The following is a 20921-nucleotide window of genomic DNA, read 5'->3' as shown; positions in this document are numbered from 1 at the left end:
TAAACATGCCAGGCACTGTAATTAATCACAAATATATTTAAGTATAGTTCTTGCTTTCAAAATTGCTACATCACTAGGGAGATACACCAAGCCAAACTCTGTGAACAGTTCAGATTCTGTTCCGTCTCCTGAGTGAGGCAGGTACCCTGCAAGGACTCCCAAACTCCTGCTTTCATTTAACCTCATTTCATTTAAAAACTCTACAAGGTAGCTATTAGGACCTTTGTTACTAATAAGGAAACTGAGACTCAGAGATATGACACCACTTGCCCATCTTGGACACACAGTGAGATGATAGAGGAGCTAGGACATAAACTCAAGCCTTCAAACTTCAAATCCAGGTTTCCTGCTAGTGTACACACCATCTTCATTAACACAGGGTTTCCTGAGCACTTACAGAAAGCTTTGAGCAGAGGTCACAAGCAGAGCACAAGAAAAAGAGAGAATAATGATAATGCTCCTGGCAGCTGGAAGGAGGATATTGGTATTGTTTGGCACTGGGTTAGCCAGGCTGCATGCAGAGGACTCAGCATGATTGGTACTGAAAGAATGGGGATGTGGATGACTGACGGGTTTGTAAAGGTCTAGAGAATTAGATTGGACTAGAACGGGCATAAGCAAAATGTGAGGAAGAAGTGTTATGGGGACAGGATTAAGCTAATCAACTTACTTGGATAAAGCATTGGTGCTATACAAGGGAAAAAAAGATCAAAAGTGAGGCTGAAAGAGTAAGCTGGAGCCAAGTTGTGGAGGGCACTGCGTGCGGTTTTCGAGTGTTTGTACTTAATCTTTTTTATGGGGAGGGACAGGGGTGTTCTACCTTGATGGCAGAGGATAAAAGGCACTGAGGTGTTAGCTCTTGAAAGAGCCAACTGCATATAGTCATTTGAAATGTTTGGAGATAATTACGTTAGTAAGTTGCCAGAGATTCCTATTTGTTTGCACTTTAGCTAAAGAGGCAATACCACCACTGAAATTTGCAGGTATAACTATTTCGCCAGTAATTCCTGAAGCCTGGCTCCTATCTTTTACATAGATATCAGAGTTCCAGGCACTCAAAACAATGTTTAAAATCTTTTACTAATAATATTGCTGTTGCCGCAGCAAGTGTCCAGCTCCTTGTCTGTCTGTCTGTCCTGGTTCATTCCATGGAGGAGTGTATATGACTTATAGGATTGTTTTTTCTGCTGGTGATACCTGATGCTGTCACCCAATAACCTCTGCTATCCACTATTTTTTTTTCCTTTTTTTAAAGCCATTTAAAAAAAAAGATTTTACTTACTTATTTTTTGACAGGGGAAGGGAGGGACAAAAGTGAGGGAGGGAAATATCAATGCTTGGTTGCCTCTCACATGACTCCAACTGGGGACCTGGCTCACAACCCAGGCATGTGCTGTAGTCTGGGAATCAAACCGATGACCCTTTGGTTCACAGGCCAGCATTCAATCCACTAAGCCATACCAGCCAGAGCTTTCCTCCTCCTTTCCCTTAGGATTTTGCTACTTTCTGTTGAGAAAAAAAGGAATGCATGTCCCCTGAACCTCTTTCTATGGTTCCACTACTTTAACATGGCAAATTAGTGGCTACCATTTCTGTATTCAGTAAGTGCTGGGCCCTGAACTAGATGCCTAACACATAGGAGGTACGATGAATCTTATGTTCATTTGTTGAAAACCACAGAGGAAGTAAGTAGTTTGCCCAAAGTCACATAGTAAACAGAAGAGTCAAAGCAGAAGAGCCATAATTTAAATTTAACTCAGGTCAGTGTAAATGTAGCTAGATACCTTCTAGAGCAGGAGCTGGCAAACTATAGTCCACAAATCAAATCCTGTCCATTGCCTGTTTTTGTAAATAAAGTTTTACTTTATTTAGAACATAGCCATGTTTATTCATTTACTTACTGTCTACAACAGCTTTCACACTATGGTTAAGCTAAGTAATTGTAGCAGAGATCTTGTTACTGGCAGAGTCTAACATACTATATGGCCCTTTACACAAAAAGTTTGCTGACCCCTGTTTTAGAAGTAAATGACAAGGTTCCTACGGCCAAAATATCCATACCACATGGGACTCTTTTACATTGCTCTCTTTTCCCAATATTGCTTTATTTAGTTACAATAGGGCTTGAAAGGCAAATACTGGGCTCTGACCACCTATTATTTTCAGACAAGTTGTCCAAGTCCAATTAGCATTTCTTTGAACCTTTCCTACAAGCCAAGATGGTGCCTGACACCCAGAGACTGACAATCCAACAGAGGACATGGCTGTGTGTGCTATTGGTTGTCACACAAAGGAGACTGAGAAAGGGGTTACAACACAGAAATGGGGAAATTACTGTGGGATCACAGAGCAAGAAGGGATTTCCTGCTTTAAGGTTGGAGAGGTTAGAAAAAGCTTTCAGGAGGAGATGACTTTGAGCTAAACTGTACAACTTTTACTAAGGGAATTATAGAGAGGGACATGGTAAAGGCACAGACACGTAGAAGGTGGGGGTGAGAAGAACTAGTTATGTGGGCATGGTGTGTGATGAGGTGGATGTGCAGGCTGGGGGAAAATCATGAGGACCACAAAAGTCTCCTATGGACATACACACAGGGTGCAACACAGTAAGTGTATAGTTGTCATATGGAAAATAATACAATTAATAAATAATAATGCAAGAATACACTGTTTTACATACTCACAACTATAAACCTACTTTTGTCTCACCCTGTACACATGCTTGTTTGTGTGTATATTTCTATATGTGAATTTATAGTGAAGCAAAATAGTAAGGACCTGTAAGACTATCAATCTAAAGAGTCATAAAAATATGTTCCATTTGTAAATAAAAAGTAATGAAACTTTAAAAAATACTGCATTACAAAGCGTCAGTAAACACCACACATACCCAGATGTCTGCTGCAGCGCTACTGATAAGAGGAAAAATACTGGGAACCTGAATACCTACAACAGGGGATGAGTGGAATAATGCATGTCCACACTGTGGAATGACAGTGGGTAAAAATAACGCGCTAAATCCACTCCTGTTGTGTGGGGAACAATCTGCGACATAGTGTTAGATAAATAAAACACACTTGTAGCCAGTATCTTCCACTGTCAGACACTCTGTGTCAGCAGACAGCACTTGCGCATGGCTGTCCTTCAGGGAGAAGCTCTTTGTGGGTGTTCAGTGGTCCATGTCTTCATAACATTTCTACATAAAAATAAAAGTCCAAGACCAGATTGTTTTTCTTCTGGTCAAAAATGTTGATTTATTTACAGGTGCCTTGTTCAGTCTACCATTATAAATTGAGTATAAAATGTGTGTGTATTTTATTAAAGCCTCAGAATTTAATCTTAGGGTCCTTTAAATATTTCTCCTCATGTTAACCTTCCAGAAATGCAGTGATTTTTTCAATATTTAACATGGTTATATACCACAATCTACCCAGAGTGATACGAGTTCATCTTCAAAGAAACATTAACAAAAAATAATGTAACTTTTTAAAAAGAGTGAATACAAGATTCACTATCATTTAGATAGTGAAGCAAAGCTATCATTTAGAATGAAAGGGCAGACAAAGTGCTTCCCACATAAGGTCAAGTTAAAGGAGTTCATCATGGCCAAGCCCTTACTGTATGAAATGTTACAGAGACTTATCTAAGAAAAAGAAGATAAAAAATATGAACAGTAAAATGATAACAAACTCACCCTATCAACAACTGAATCTGAAAAAACAAAGTAAGCAAACAACTATAACAGGACAGAATCACAGAAATGGAGACCACATAGAGGGTTATCAGTGGGAAGGGGAAGTGGGAGGAATGGGGGAAAAGGTACAGGGAATAAGAAGCATAAATGGTAGGTAGAAAATAGACAGGGAGAGGTTAAGAATAGAATAGGAAATGTAGAAGCTAAAGAACTTATGTGTATGGCCCATGGACATGAACTATGGAAGGGGGAAGGATGGAGGGAATGGAGGTACTGGGTAGAGGGAGATAAAAGGGAGAAAAAAATGGGACAACTGTAATAGCATAACCAATAACATGTACTTTAAAAAAAGCTAAGTAAATCTGAAAAAAAGTGAATGTATATCGGCATATCTATATATACATACACACAGAAAAAGTGCAGAGACAACTTTATAATCTATTCATATATATATAACCTTCAGATACAGCATTAGAGTTAAAGAGTGGGGAGTGAAAATTTGTTTTTTTTTAAACTTCTATATTACCTGAATTATTGAAGTAGGAATGTTGTCAAATTCTTATAAGCTTTTAAGTTGTGCTGTTTGATAGAAAAAGGTCTGGGTATTATTTTTTTAATTTTTCTACTTATGTTAATCTATATTTTCTAATTTTCCTGTAAAGTGCAAACATTGCTTTAATGGGGGGAAAAGGTTAAATGTCCTAACTGTACTATTTACAATGAATGGAAAATAATTATTTTAAAGCTAGATTAAGTATGTAGATGAGAAAAAAATGCCTGCTGGTGCCTGGGCAACAGACTTTTGTTTTTCTTGGGCGTGAGAACACCAGTATTTCCCTTACGCAGAGAACCGGAGCATTTTTAGCTCACACCGTTCTGCAGCAGAAGACGGGATTTAATTACTAAGAGCCCGGCCCAAGGCAGGATTCCAGAAATCCTGAGATTCACAATAAATTATAAACTGCCTTCAGAGAATCAGTTCAGAAAAGTATTTTAAAGGGCCTTTTTAAGGCATACATTGGTTATTTTATCACACTTCAGCATTTATTTAGGAAACACAGGAGGAGGATGGAAGTGCCTGAGGAAGCAAGGCAAGTGAACGCCAGTGAGGACCGAGTCCTTTCATCTCATCCCAGTTCTGTCTGCGCTCCCGAGCTGATCTTGACATAGCTCATTTCATTTTCAATTTGCAAAATATACAAGAGTCCTCCCCTTTCTTTCTTCACAGCCTGGATCTGCTTGCGGTCCCTAGGACTTTAAGACGGATAGCCACTGAAGGCATTTTGAGCATTATCTTTTTACTTCTTCCATGGTACCCATCCTAATCTGATTTTCTCTTCATTTATGGTTTCCTTTTGTTTTACTTCTCCATCTTCTCGACCTGAAAATATACTCCCTGTAGATAAGGGGCTGTTATGGTCACCCCAATGTCCCCAGCACCTGACATGCCATTTGGCAATGGCAGAAGCTCCACATATATTTGCTGAATGAATAAATGTTGATGCAATGAGTGAATCAACATACCCACTGGCAAGTCTGCAGGGAGTGCAGTCATCTTGCTTGAGTACCAATCATCATTCTGCCACTTCCTAGCTCGGGGTGATTTTCTTACCGGTAAGTGAAAGTTTAATAAGGACAAGGATTTTAGTCTGTTTTCTTCACTGCTATATATATCACTAAAGCTTGGAATAGTACCTTTCTAAATATTTGTTCAATGGACAGACAAATGTTGAATGAATGAATACACCCAATTTTAGGGCCTGGCTATGATCAGGATTCTGAATTCAGCAAGATAAATGTCATTCAGGTATTCAAATGCCATAAACTGACTTATCAGGACTGAATCTTAATTCTGGGGCAGGAGGAGGTATGAAATAGCAGAACAAGGACTGGAAATCGAAGGGCTTGGCACATTGCAAGTACTGACAGTGTCAATAGGGAAATAATTTTTTTTGCTTTGATATCCTTATTTCTATGTCAAGAAAGTTGGATTAGATAACCTTTTAAGTCCTTCCCCATTGTTGAACTAGCATTGTTGTACCTGGTGAGAGTTTCCTCGTACCTGGTGAGATGGACCCTGGTGAGAGGGTCCATCTGGAACTCGCATGGGAGGCAACTTGCCCAGAAGGCCTGCAGGTTTCCCGTCCAGCCACAGTCCTCCGCGGGCCCACAGGGAACCTGAGTATCTTGGTGGTTTGATCACTGCTGAACTCACTAAAGATCTAATGCAGTTCCAGATGCTGAGTGATATTCAGATAAGGAAAGGTTTACGTTTCTATCTTTGGTGCAAAGATATGTGGTGTACATGTATAACTAAAACTGGTCCAATTGCAAGACTTTAAAATCAACAATTTTTATAAAAATGAAAATAATATGGGACTAATATTTCACTAGTCTCTACTACGTGCCAGGCCCAGTTATATAGCTATAACCGTATCTGTCTTTATGTGCCTATAGTCAAAATCTAAGCCTCATACTTTATCTTCTCTTTACAGGTGAAGAGATTAAGATTCTAAGAGGAAAACTAATGTATGCATCTGAACCAGTCAACTTAGATTTACTAAGACCTACAATGGAAAAAGTAGTGAAAAAAAACAAAAGCATAATGAAAACTGGTTCTTACCCTTCAGCAGCCTCCAATCTTTTTGAGAAAATAAGGCACCCACAAAACAAGTATTAAAAAGGCACATGCAGACACACAAACATAGGCCACTTTGTGTGGTACCAGACCAAGGGCACAAAGGAATACTAGGAACAAGGAATGAGATTATCTTATTTGAACCATACCCCAGGGCCTAGCACAGTCCCTGGTACATAGTGATTGCTCAAAATCTACTTAATTTGCTGAGTGCCTACTAAGTGTCTGGCATTATAGCAGGCATTAGAAATAGAGTCGTGTAAACATCATCTCTAATGTCAGGAAGCTCATACACGTTGGAACTGCTATAGAAAACCTCAGGACAGAGATGAGCCCGGGAGCAGGGAGAACGTGCAGGCAGGAATAAATGAGGTAGAAGGATGGAAACAAAGGCACTGGTGCAGGAATCAAAACAATGTTGAGGATAATGACAGGGGTGAGTGGGACAATGGGTAGACTTTATCTCCCAAAACAGAGAGTTTATGTGGCAGAGAGTGAGAGAAAAGGCTGGTGGATTAAAGAAAATCTACTTAATAACTTGGAAAGTTAAAATGTGGAACAACCAACCAACGCTATTTTAATTCTGAGATGGGACCTCACAGAAGATATTTATGTTGCAGTTAATTTGAGCACTGAAAATAAACTAGTTGGCGCAGGCAGTGCAATTTATTATAAGGATCATTAAGGAACTATTCCACTACATGCCATTCTCTTCTCTGATTGCCATGACTTTCCCCAGCCATTTTCATCGTCCATATGGGCTTTGGGGGAGTGCACGCAATTTATATTATGGCAGGCATTAGGAAGAACAAAGTGAGCTTTATTAGGAATTTTCTTAGGTTTTCTTAATAGTAATGATTGAAAATGACAGGTATTTGAACTAATGGTAGTTCTGCCAACTGTGTGACTTAGAATATATTAAACATTGCTTTGGGGAGGTAAAAGACGTTATTAAAGAATATAGAGGTGAGTTGAAAATGCCAGAGAAAAACATTCCACTCTGGTCTGGAGAAGCCAGCTAACAAAAATTCAATAATAGGGGCAGATGGGAGAGGTTGTAGTCAAAGAGATTTTTTATGATAAAACTGTTACATGAGTATAATTTTATTCCCTTGTTGCAGATAGAAGCCTTTAGTGTATTACAGTGAAATGTGTTCAAGGTGAAAGATTTTGTGTTTTATATAAATAGTATAAAGAAGGGTAAACACTTTGGGGAAAACATAGTTAAGATTCTTCCCCTTCAATAGTTCTCTTTTCAAAAAATAAGAAATAAATGCATTACAAGATGGCCCTGAGAATCCTAGGCAGAAGTAGGAAGTAGTCTACACACAACCCTGTCGGGCAATTTCAAAGTCTTAAACTGTCATTCTTTTTGTAGCATAATGTAGTTGAAAGATTTGGAGTCAGGCAGTTCTGGATTATAATCCCAATTTTTCAGCTGTTTATCTGTGTGACCTTGGGCACTTTACCTAACCTATCTTATGTTAAGATGCCTACTTTATAAAATCAGACTTAGAATACTTAACCACACACAAGGTGGTTGTTGACAATAAAATAAAATTTACAGGATGTTGTATGAAATTGTTTAGCACACCACTTTGTAGCTCAAAGTGTATGATATTAATAGTCAATTATTATTGTTGATATTTTTGGTGTTACTATTATTTGATTACTGAACTGGGAATACTCTGAATTTAATCAAAAGACTTTGTTTGGGTCTCAGATCAGCTACTAGTAAGGATCTCTACTCTCTCACCTATAAATAGCAATGCTATGATGACAATAACTTCTGCTTTGCCTGAATCATAGGTTATGGGAGCTCTAAAGGCAATGTATGTGCAAACTATAAACTGTTAAACAAATTAAAGGCTTTTTCCCCTTTTTAGAGTACTTTCCCAAATGAAAGACGTTCACGTGTAAGGTCATATGCCTCTATTTAATGCACTATGAATATAATAGTACTCTTAGTACAAGGGAAAAGAAATATCTATATGGTTTTTCAGCAATGGTGACCTATTACAAATCTGATTCTTCAAAGTTTTATTAATATGTTATCTTACTGCAGTGAAGGTTAATTTTATAAACATAGTTAGTAGTATATAATTCACTCAAGTTTAAAACTTGACCCTCTGCTAATAAAATGTGAATATAAATAGGCTACTTCTGCTACAAAATAATGGAGTCTAAATGTTTACTAATAATTCTCACTTCAAAGATTAACATGAGAACAAATGTACTTTTTAAAAGTAAACACAAAACCAGGATACAGTTAAGGAAAAGAAAAAATCCCTTAAACTGTTGGGCAGCATCTAACTGATTTTGGAAGAATGTCAGTAGTTAATTTTACATTTTGCACATGAATTGCAAGAAGTCTGGGATTCTAAGGTGACAGGTTTTGCTTATATAAGAAATTACAGAACGCCTGTCCATAGCTCAGTGGTGAATGGATGGATTGCAAGCCAGTGGAAATGATAACTCAAATTTTCACTAATTTAGCCCCAAAGTTTATTAGTGATTCATGTGATTGCACATGAACCACATAAAAATTATATCTTATCATGTAGAACAGATGAAATTTAAATATTCTCTTCCACCTGTATCTGGTATCTTGTGATTTTAAGAGTAAAGATTTGGATTAAATGAAAGGCAGCCTCAGGAAATTACTATAAGTAAACTCTGAAGAGGGTAAAAATATACCCTCTATTGGGGTATACTTATGTTCTCATAGTTAGACCACATGTTCCTTGTTGGTGTCCTTGTTCTCTTTTTACCTCCAGATGGAATTCTAGACCATGAGTAGGATGTCATGGAGATGAGGGTAGAGTCAAAGTGGGCACTACTGCATACTATTTATCCAACATTGTTACGATGATTGATCAAAAATAAAAGTGGACTGGTGTGCAATGATGGCTTTGGTCTTAATATTTGAAAGCAAAAGAAGGTTTAAGAATTCAAGATGTGCATTGTGACTCCCCCCAGCCCCCGTCCAACTACTTGCACAGTTCTGTGCATTGCAAGAATAGGATTTGATTGAATAGGATCAAGAGTGACTTTTTGGTCAATTTCAACGAACCTTCTCAGCTTTTTCTTTCTATCTGTAGTAATCATACCTATTTGGTATATTTTGGTGTAAAGCTCCTTTAAAATAATAAGGCCAATACTATTATATCAAAAGGAGCAAATTCCTAAAAGAAGTTCAAGACAGGGGAAGCCATATATCTGTGCTGAAAAGAAAGGTTTGGCTGACCTCTAAGAGAATACAACAGTGTAATCATTGTTTAGAGCAGTTCAAAGATCTGCTTAGTGTCTATCACTTTTGGCACTGAGGATGAATGCCTAAAATATTTACAAGAGAGATTGACTGAGTTTTTATTTTAAAAAGATAACAGAATAGAACAGCAAGAATAAGGGTAAATGGATGTATGAAAATAAATGAACATGGTTCCTTGGAGAATGGTTTTAAAAAGGAAAAAATCTCCCTCAACTAGGAAATGGAGAAGATGTTCAAGCTCCTCAACTATTTAGAGTTGTAAGCAGTGTGGGTGTAAAGCACAGTAAAGAACAACTAGACCCTGTGAATTTTCAACAAGAGGAGTGGGTGTATAAATAAATAATAAACATGCCAGATACAGCTACAGAAATAGAGGCATGCATATCCATAGGAAATAGATCACACACGGAGGAGAGCTAATCTGCACAGTTGTGTGCACAAGGATCAAAGTAAAAATAAGCTACTTAACAAAAATGAAATGTCACCCAAATGCTATATGACAACGTTTGCATGAGAAAAGAACAAAATCTACAGTCTGGGACATGAAAGTGCGTCCTCCCAATGAACAGATCTCCCCTTGAAAAGAAAGGAGCACCCTTCCTGGGACTGAAAGGTATAAATGGTCAGAAAGTTGTTCCAGTGCAATCCCTGCTCCCAGAGAGAGGCACGCAAGTCCCCCCTCTTACACCTGGCAAATGGGCTTTGGAGGCTTAGGAGGAACAGCAGCCCTCAAGCAGCAGCTCTGTCAGCACCAGCAGAGAAAGGGTCTATGTCTTTCAAGGGCCTGAACAGGAAGGCCTCCTGCCTGTGGACAGTCACAATGACATCCACATCTTGCTTCTCTGCCTAGTCTTTCTTGGCTCCATCTCTGTCCAGTCTCCAGTTATTTAATGTTAGATTTTTCTGTGTTTATTATTCACAGCATAGATAATTGAGCTCTTTAACAGAAAAGATGTTATATAGAATGTTTACTCATTTAGGTTAAAAAATACCAAATAAGGTTGCATTTGTAGCTCTTTGGAAAATGATTTTATGTAAATAAAAATTGGAACCTGATTCTTAAAATGTAAATTTACATTTAGAAACAAAAGAATGATGTATTACAAAAAAAATCAAAATAAAATTATTCAGAGTAAGAAGGAATTGTATCTGAGGTACATTTGGATTAAAGATGACAAGACAAGTTAACAGGTAAGAGAGGAAATCCTGATATGACTGGATACAAGTACTCAGCCATGTTCCATAAGAATCATTTCTATGAAATAATTCCAAAGAATAAAGAAGTTGTTAAGTTAAAAAGGAATCTTACAGAATTTTCTAAATGAGATATGCTTTCTACTGCTTACATATAATGTATACATTTACAAAAAGAAAAATTCAAATTTTTGTTGAATAGAAACATTTTTTAAATGATGATCGAGGCTTAAATGAATTCTATGAGCCAGTGAACATAATACCTAGAAACAAAAGCAATTTTTAAAAATATAGCAAATCATTAGTATTAACAAATTTATTCTTTAACTATTCTGCATGGTTTACTTTCTGGTTCACATTTTTTGAAAGTTCCTTACCTGGGCTGACTCTTTGCCTGTTCATGTTTTCCAATGAAGTTCAAACTACAGAGACTTTTCAATTTTAAACGTGAAGAGTCTGATTCCAAATATTCCTGTGTTTGTTCTCTCAGATGATCATGGAGCATTGCCTCCTTTTTCAAGTTCATGTCAGAATACGGGCAGCCAAAAGCACTGGTTTGTAATAAAGAGAACATAGTCGTCAGTTTATAGTGATAAATCAGTAATCCACTGTCACTGGAACAGACATACACCCAGTATTCTAAACTGAGTATACATTCTTCTTTGGATGAACACACTCAAATACGTTTCTTTTTATATTGCCCTTTGAGAAAAATTTCAGGTTCTAGACACTGGTCAGCAGTCATCAGAATATATAGTTTTTACAATGTTAGAAACTTAAAACCTAAGAATATAAAGATGTGCTTCCAATGGAGCCATGAAAATATTATATAAACATGACTAATATTTCCTCCAATATTTATGCACTGATTTGACTATTTATATCACAAATATTATGGGTAACTAAAATATTTACCAGTATCAGAGAATATTATGCTTTTGTTTCTTAACATTCTGTATCCAGAAACACAGTATCTGGATTCAGCTTACTCCTCCTGAACCTCACTAGGAAGCTTCTGGTGTGAGTGGGAAGGGACAGCTGCAGGTGGAAGAGGACGGACTAGCGTGAGGGCCGAGTCCTGAAGCCTGGATGTGGTCGAGTCTAACTGCAGGCGTGGGCAGAAGGACCGCCTGGACAAATGATCTGGTTCCTTGTACAGGCTGATCGATGGTCCCTGTTAGATTTCTGTGCACACATCCCTGTCTCCAAAGAGGCCCCAAACCTCTGCTGCTGTTAAGAATGGGGCAGCCACTGTCAGTAAAAGCACTTGGGTAACAGGAGGTTACCTGCGCACAACCCTGGGTAAAACATTTCCTGCTGGAGCTTCAGTTTCTCTCCAGTAAAATGAAACTGAATCTAACTCATAATGGTCGTCATGAACACAAATCTCTCTCTCTCTCTCTCACACACAACATCATCATCATCATCATCATCATCATCATCATCATCATCACATGGTAGCTGCCATCATTACTGCACTGTTATCATCTGCATCTAGGAAAGCCCATAGACAAATGCTTTAATATTTAGGCAGTTGGTTCTTCTTTAGGAATTAATTTCCTATTTACTGTAAATTTGCTGATACATCATGTATAATAAACTCTTTCTGAATATGTGAAAACTTCTGTTATTTTAAGGTTATGATAAAATCAGGGACCAATGCAGTTTTTCCTCTATTTTATTTTATTATTATTTTTTTACCACCAGACATGATATTTATTATTAAAGCACCTGGTTTTTGTTTAATATAAGTGTAAAAACATCACCTTCTCTCCCAGTCAGCCAGGTAGTTTAGGCAGTTTATCAAACCCAAAGCAGTAAACTGTGCAGTAAAAAAGGGAAAAAATGTATTTCTGTCCAAATGTCTTTCTTTTCCTCAAATCTAGGAAGACAGATTTGGGGCAGAGGTGATTCCAAATAATGATCACTGTCAAACAAAGAAACTCCTTCATGCAATTAGTCCCATTCCATTTCATCTTTAATTCTTAGAGGTGCTAGCACCCGACATGAAAAATGTTGTCTCCTTTTTGCTCTTTGCACTGTTTTGTGAATTTTTATTTCTTCCCGAGGACTCTGGTCAGCTCCTTATTCAAATAACGAGTACATTGCGTTTTCGAGGGAGAGCCTATATACACTCAGTCTAGTCTCAGAGGGACTGCCGTGCCCACCTACCTCTGGAATTTGGGACAGGGCGACACCAGCCCTACCCAACGTGTCTGGGTACTGACATCACGGCTGATCTACTGGCAGCCTTTTCTAGACAACAGTGCTCCTTTACATGTGTTTTCTGTAATTTGTAATAATTAGCACTGGTTAGTTTATTCATTTATTGATTCATTAACTGAGCATCTGCTACACACTAGGCACTTTAGAGAATATATATCTAGTGAGTTAAGAATTATACACCAATAAATACAATTTGTAACAACAAAAAGTTACCCCTACTGAGCCTATGCTGTAGGTCCACTACAATTCACTGTGATTTACATATATTATTTCTACTAATTATTACTAAATACTCAAATTTGTATTCATGTTATTTATTTTACAGGTGAGAAAACAGGCTCATGCAGGATAAGCAACTTTCCAAAAGATGCCTGGCACTTTCTTGGGAAGCCCCCAAATTGACCACTTAATCATTAGCACCAATCAGGTGGGCAGAAGTCGGACGAGGTTTTTAACACCACCAGAAAGAAGGAACACAGAGGAAACTGTGGCATAATTCTTGTAGAAAGAGAAGCCAAGGCAGATATTTACAGGGTAAAGCAAGTACTGGTTTGCCATGGTTCACAGCTACGGGGACATGTCTGCATGTGCTAGTCCTTTGTGAGGGATGGATATGTGATAAAGTACTATTTCCAATAACAGCAGAGTAGAAGTGATCTGTTTAAGATGCAGCATATGAGACTTGAGGGAGATTTCAGAAAGAACTTTCTGCAGATAAAAGTTGAAATGCTAGCCTAAGGGAGATTGGGAAATGTTTATTTCAAGCACAGCCGAGCAATCATTAAGATACCTTGACTCAGAAGTTTTGTTGCCCATGTAGCACATACTCTCAATTTCAGATTTTTTTAAATGATCATTATCATGAATTTTCTTAATTTCACATCATTACCCCCGCATGATCTGTGTTGCGTGGCACTCACGCTATCTCTGCCTAAGGCTCATTTGCCTGGTATTGTGGCCAGCTACCACAGACCCCCTTCCTCAGTTCTTGCTTATGTTGAGAGAGATTTTGTTTCCCTTGATCTTTATTAATAAATCAGACGCTTTAGTCATTTAATCATTTGCCCATTTCCTAATTTCATGCTAGCCCTTCTTTGTTACTTGGGTACTATGGTATGAAAATTAGATGGGAGACTGCTGGCCAAGATGAAGGCATAGGTAGACACACTGTGCCTCCTCACACAAGGAAAAGAAGGACAAAAACAATTTAGAAACAAAAAAAAAACAACCAGTGCCGACAGAAAATTGAACTGTACAGAAGTCTGACAACCAAGGAGTTAAAACAGACACATTCATCCAGACTGGTAGGGGGGTGGAGCGGGGAGGCTGGGCTGAGAGGGGTCACAGCAAAAAAAGCAGTGGCTGGCAGACCAGGGTGAGCAAGGCAGCAGCAGGTGGACTCAGTGAGGCAGCGGATTATAGAGGGGCGTGGCACGCAAGGCAGCTGGTGCATCGGGTGGTCCCACATTCCTGTGCAGATAAACCAGGCAAAACTGGAGAGTGAGACAGACCACACAACCCAGGGTCCCAGTGCCAGGAAATAAAGCCTCAAAACACTAACTGAAAACACCTGTGGGGGTTGAGGTACCTGGAGACACTCCCAGCCTCACAGTAAAGTTTGTTGGAGAGACCCACAGGGTCTTAGAATGTACACAAGCCCACCCACGTGGGAATCAGCACCAGAAGAGCCCAGTTTTCTTGGGGGAAGCAGGGGAAGTGACTGAAATATGACAGAGAGTGGAGCAAACGCCATTGCTCCCTTTCTGACCCCTGCCCCACATATAGTATCGCAATGCAGCAAGGTGTGTTACCCTGCCCTGGTGAACACCTAAGGCTCTGCCCCTCACTACATAACAGGTGCATCAAGACAAAAAAAAAAAAAAGATGGCCCAAATGAAAGAACAGATCAAAGCTCCAGAACAAGTATAACTAAGCAACGAAGATACAGCCAATCTATCAGATGCACAGTTCAAAGCACTGGTGATCAGGATGCTCACAGCATTGGTTGAATTTGGTTGCAAATTAGATGAAAAAATGAAGGCTACACTATGTGAAATAAAGGAAAACCTATAGTGATGGTAAAGAAACTGGGACTCAAATCAATGTAGTGGACCAAAAGGAAGAAAAAAATGACCAAACAGAAAAGGATGAAGAAACAAGAATTCAAATAAATGAGGAGAGGCTTAGGAACCTTCAGAACATCTTTAAATGTTCCAACATCCAAATTATAGGGGTACCAGAAGGGGAAGAGGAAGAGCAACAAGTGGAAAACTTATTTGAACAAATATAAAGGAGAACTTCCTCAATCTGGCAAAGGGAACAGACTTCCAGGAAATCCAGGAAACTCAGAGAGTCCCAAAGAAGTTGGACCCAAGAAGAAACACACTAAGGCACATCATCATTACATTAGCCAAGATGAAAATGAAGGAGAGAATTCTAGAAGCAGCAAGAGATAAGGGGACAGTCACCTACAAAGGAGTTCCCATCAGACTGTCAGCTGATTTCTCAAAAGAGACCTTACAGGCAAGAAGGGGCTGGAAAGAAGTATTCCAAGTCATGAAAGGCAAGGACCTACATCCAAGATTGCTCTATCCAGCAAAGCTTTCATTTAGAATGGAAGGGCAAATAAAGTGCTTCCCAGATAAGGTCAAATTAAAGGAGTTCATCAACACCAAGCCCTTACTGCATGAAATGTTAAGGGAACTTATCTGAGAAAAAGAAGATAGAAAACATGTACAGTACAAGGACAGCTAATTCACAATTATTAACAACCATACCTAAAACAAAAACAAAAACTAAGCAAACAACTAGAATAGGAACAGAACCACAGAAATGGAAATCACATGGAGGGTTAGCAACAGGGGAGTGGGAGGAGGAGAGAGGGGGAAAAGGTACAGAGAATAAGCAGCATAGATGGTAGTTAGAAAATAGACAGGGGGGAGGGCAAGAATAGTATGGGAAATGTAGAAGCTAAAGAACTTATAAGCATGACACATGGACATGAACTAAAGAGGGGGAATGTGGGTGAGAAAGGGTATGCAGGGTGGAGGGAAGTGAATGGGGGAAATGGGAGAACTGTAATAGCATAATCAATAAAATATACTTTTAAAAAGAAAAAAGAAAATGAGATGGAACTGCCTGAGTATCACTAGAATAAAATATTTCCTGTCTCTGTGAGGCAAGTTGTATGGGAATGTATCTCCAGATTATATGAATCAGAGTACAGTGTAAAATTGAAAAGAATATATTAAGTGAAAAAAACATACATTTTAGAAGAAATGCTGGAGAAGAACTTGAAAGAAGATAATGATGGGAGACAAAAGAATGTGCAAAAGAAGTTGTGATGAGGAAGCTTTCACATATAACTGCATAGTTTTCAACCTGCATCTGCTGTGAACAAGTTTTTGCGGACAACATTGTGCTTACTTGCATTCTTTGCAGAGAAATAATTGTATTAAAGAGAACATTGCAAACTGTGGCCCAACCCTGTGAAGATGCAGACTCTTATTTGTGTGTTTGCACACATACCCACACATAGAAGCACGCGTGACCCTGTATAAATCTATACACATGGAAAAAAACTGATTGAAGAGATATTCCTAGGTGTGATAAAACCACTGAAAACTTACCTTTCAATTAGTCAAACACTGGGTAAAATGGTTCTGAAGAAGCAGTCTCTTTAGAAAGTTGTTGACATAAACTGAAATGTCCATTACTTAAAGCTCTTTGATCAAGGTAAAATGTCAATTTCTATCAATTTCTGACAGAGAAGGAAATAGCCTATTCAAATTTCACTCATTACAGACAGAGGTAAATTAGGCTAAAGCCCTGAGTAGCAAGGTCTTGGGGGAAACATGGTCTTTTGGCTGAGCAGACCATTTCCCTCTCTCCCCTTAATTCAGTTTGTAGTTTTCAGGGAAAGAAGGAAGAGAGGAAGAGACAGCAGGAACTATTAGGTTGACTCTAGAAAACTGCAGTTTTAAAAAGTCAGACTATCAAACATTGGGAATTTCGTATGGTTCAAATGAATAATTTATTTAAAAAATGTCAGTCCTAAGCTCATCAGTAGCAAAGCAGAGGAACAGAAGGCAAATGATAAAGAAGAAAAAAGCTGCTAGACAGTTGTAAACTTTTAAATGAGATTTTTGACAGATGTAAAACTGAGATCCTAATAATTCTCTTAGTAAATAGAAACATAAAAATGACTGCAATTAAAAATACTGGTTTTGCTATTTACCTCAATGTTCATAGCAGCACAATTTATAATAGCCTAGTCCTAGAAGCAACCTAAGTGGTACATTTACACAATGGAATTCTATGCAGCAGAAAGAAAGAAGGAGCTCCTACCCTCTGTGACAGCATGGATGGAACTAGAAAGCATCATGCTAAGCAAAATAAGCCTGGTGGTGAAAGACAAATACCATATAATCTCATTTATAAGTGGAACCTAGTCAACTAAACAAACAAGCAAACAAAATATATCCAGAGACATTGACATAAAGAACAAACTGACAGTAACCAGAGGGGAGGTGGAAGGAGATATTGGGGCTTAGGGGGAAGGGTTGTCAAGGAACATGTATAAAGCCAAACATGGACAAAGCCAAAGGAGGGTAGGATGGAGGGTGAGAGGTGGGGATGGCTGGGGCGGGAGGAAGTGGTAGGGAAAAAATGGAGACAACTGTACTTAAACAACAGTAAAATTTTTTTTTAATTGAAAACAAAACCAAAAAATACTGGTTTTGCTTTTCCGAAAATTAAGTATAATTTTAACACCTGAGGATGCATGAAAAAGTAAACCATTTTTTTCCTCAAAGGGCTGCCCTGTACTCCATTGAAGAGCAGCGTTTCTGACTGATGCTCCACCTTTCGGTTGTACTAAGGTTGGGGTTGGAGGGAGCAGTACGAACAAGTGATGCTGAATCCCTACTTTTTGTGTCGAGCCCAGCCTCTGAATTCTCTTTTCTTCCTTTCAGGGCAGGTGTACCTGATTCCACAGGTTGGTGCAGTTTCCCCATATTCTCAGAACCAATCCTGATCTGAGGCTGGAGGTGAGTTGCTAAACCCACTTGTTCATTTTAAAGTCCTAAGGTCCAAACCTGAAAGAGTAGCCAGTTCTGGTACCTGCGTTTATGCCTTGTTCACGAGACCTACTAGCCTCACTGGCTGTGGGTCCTCTAGCTTGGCATCTGCCTTGCTAAATGCTTTGTTTGGCACCTAGACTAGAATTCAGGGCTTACCCTGTTAGGATGTAAGCCTTGTGTTCCTACTTTGTTTTTGTAAGCCCCTTCCCATAGTAAGACCTCTGCCTCCTAATCCCAACCTAGGAAGCAAGGTTCTACTTCCGAGATACAACCTAGCCAGTCTTCCATGTGCTTATGCACTAAATTATTCTGTATTATTATGCTTTGCCTACTAATTGTAATCCCTTCCTTCTTGGATTCTTCTAATCTGGCCAAACCCCTTGGACACTACATTCTGCAGCATGACTATATTATCATCTTGTATTAATAACAAGTTCATTTTCTCATACCCAAGCAGCAAATTTGGTTCCTGCTTGTCTCTAACTACCCTGTTCAACTGGAAATACACAGCCATGTCTGTCAAATCCTAGGAGATGAACAGCTTGGACCATGAGGTTATAACTAAGTTGTCACAATATACCTTAATGGTAGCTTCCTGGTCAGTTTGCAGCTACACCCCCAGGGTGGCCAGAAGGGGCCTGGGGCCCCTGAGTCGCTGGCCAGTCCTTCTAGCCTGAGCAGCCCCCTCCAGGCTCTCAATCCCTCTTGTTCCTGAGTTCTGATATCATTTTTCTCTCTGTGACATGACTTTAAGAGGTTAGGAAGCATTACAAATTTAAGCAAAAAGGCAAAGATGAAACAGCACCCTTAAGTGCTATACTTCAAAACATAAATAAGGAAAATAAAACAGAGGCAGCAGTATTTCAGGAGAAGTGTCAAGTTGTTGACAACCTTTCTCCTCATCCTGAAAAGTAAAGTCACCCAAAGTAGGCAAGCAGCTCCCAGGAGGAGCCTTTATCTAGGAATATATGCTCATGTAGCCCAGGAATTAGGGATATAGTTTGATTCTGAGTTCTTCTCTGATGCAATGAATGCAATGAACCCAGTGAACCCAATTCCTGATGAAGCCTATTGTATTACACACTTTAGTCTTAATTTTTTTATAAGCCAACTGTATTCTTTTCCTTCTAAGACCTAGACAAGATGACACAGAAGACTCATTTAAGATAGGAAATGTGAGATATAAGGTTGGAGGCTAGATTCTAAAAATCTCTTCATCTGTCTTCAAAGCACAAAGATTTCTTGCTGGAGTGTGTGGGTGCAGGCATCTCATTGGGAAGTGTTTAGGGAAGAGGGGTCTCAGGACTAAGCCTCCCAGAAACAAAGGGCAGCAAGGAAGTGCTGAGTAGGTGCCTCTGTCACATCATGAGAGAAGGCGCTGAGACTTGACGAGAAGGTTAGGCAAGGAGACAGGAGGGAAATGGTAAGGAAATGCTGCCTGCTTTGCAATTTGGCCTTGGACCCTGATGGCGGACAAGGGTCTCATCCTCCTGGCAGCTGCCCACATCACACCTGTCTTGTAAGCAACACCCCATCACCCGATTTGATGTTGTTCCCAGTAGTCTTAATACTGTTGTTCTCACTGCCGTTTAAATGTATAAATAATACCCACTCATTTTCAGTCAATAGGTGGGTAGTCTAAACTTACACAGTATAAGACTGTTAAATAAACACCTTCTGTTCTTAGGAAATACTGATTTATTGGCCAAATGGCACTGAACAGCATGATAACTAAAATGCAGATTATTACAATTATAGAATACCTATAATACTTTTCACATAAACTTTTAAAAGCTAACATGCAACTTAGATTGTTGCTGATTTTACTTCTGAAAAGATTAAGAGCAAGTATAATTGATATGTGTTGAAATACAAACCAGAAAGGAAGAAGAATCATAGTATTTTAATACCTATTGAAGATGTAACACAACTTTTATTACATTCTTCTCAAACAGAGATGGGCAAAACCCAACTGGTACATATGAGATTACAATTATTAGGGTCAACTTTCTTCAAATTCCTATAGCTTTGAAAATGAGATTACCCAAGGTATTATGGGTAAATTTTTCCTGATTCTGAGTGACTTTGTCCATAAAACAGCTGCTATTTTCACTTGTCACTAAAAGTATTATAAAATTTAATGTACACAACAAGAAGGACTTTATTCAGATATGACTGACATATAAAAAGTGGTACACATTTAATGTGTACAACTCAATAAGTTTGAGGCTAAGCATACACCTGTGAAATCACCACCACCACTAAGGCTATAAATATATATTGTATTTTGCCATGTATAATCAGCACTTTTGCCCAAATTTTTGAGCAAAAATAAGGATGAGCATCATACAGGGGTAGTACTAAAATGTGGGTGCACATCATACATGGCAAAGTACAGTGTATCACCTCTCAAAGCTTCCTGTTATTATTTATTTTTTAGTGATAAAGAATACTTAGGAGCTACCCTCTCAGCACATTTTAAGTATAGAAAACAGTGCTGTTAGCTATCAGCACTATGCTGCATAGATCCTCAGAATTTATTTATCTTGCATAACTAAAACTTTTGGCCCTTTAACAATTTCCTCACCATCCCCCTGCAAACCCTGGCATCCACCATTCTACTGTGCTTTTATAAGTCTATTTCATTGATTTTTTGAAGAAAAGTTTATCATATTCTCCTCTAATAACAACATTTTTACTGTGTGTCAAAGATATCCCTTAGATATCATGGTCCTAATAGGTCTTTAACAAAATATTTCTTTTGTGTGTGCTTTTCTTTTTTATTGAATTACTGGGGTGACATTGGTTAATAAAGTT

At 38.6% G+C, this 20921-nt stretch overlaps 1 protein-coding gene across 1 annotated transcript in view; it reads right to left on the bottom strand.

The window, feature by feature from the left end:
• Window positions 1–20921, bottom strand: part of L3MBTL4 (L3MBTL histone methyl-lysine binding protein 4) — a 435810-nt gene that overhangs the window by 109615 nt on the left and 305274 nt on the right. Inside the window, exon 15 of the mRNA XM_053664334.1 lies at window positions 11175–11348. Coding sequence (XP_053520309.1) covers window positions 11175–11348 — 174 coding nt within the window. The remainder of the gene's footprint in view (window positions 1–11174; window positions 11349–20921) is intronic.

This window comes from Artibeus jamaicensis, unplaced genomic scaffold (genome assembly GCF_021234435.1).
Source record: "Artibeus jamaicensis isolate MK-2021 breed Jamaican fruit bat unplaced genomic scaffold, CSHL_Jam_final contig_354, whole genome shotgun sequence".
Taxonomy (NCBI): Eukaryota; Metazoa; Chordata; class Mammalia; order Chiroptera; family Phyllostomidae; genus Artibeus; species Artibeus jamaicensis.
This window is presented reverse-complemented; position numbering and strand designations above follow the sequence as displayed.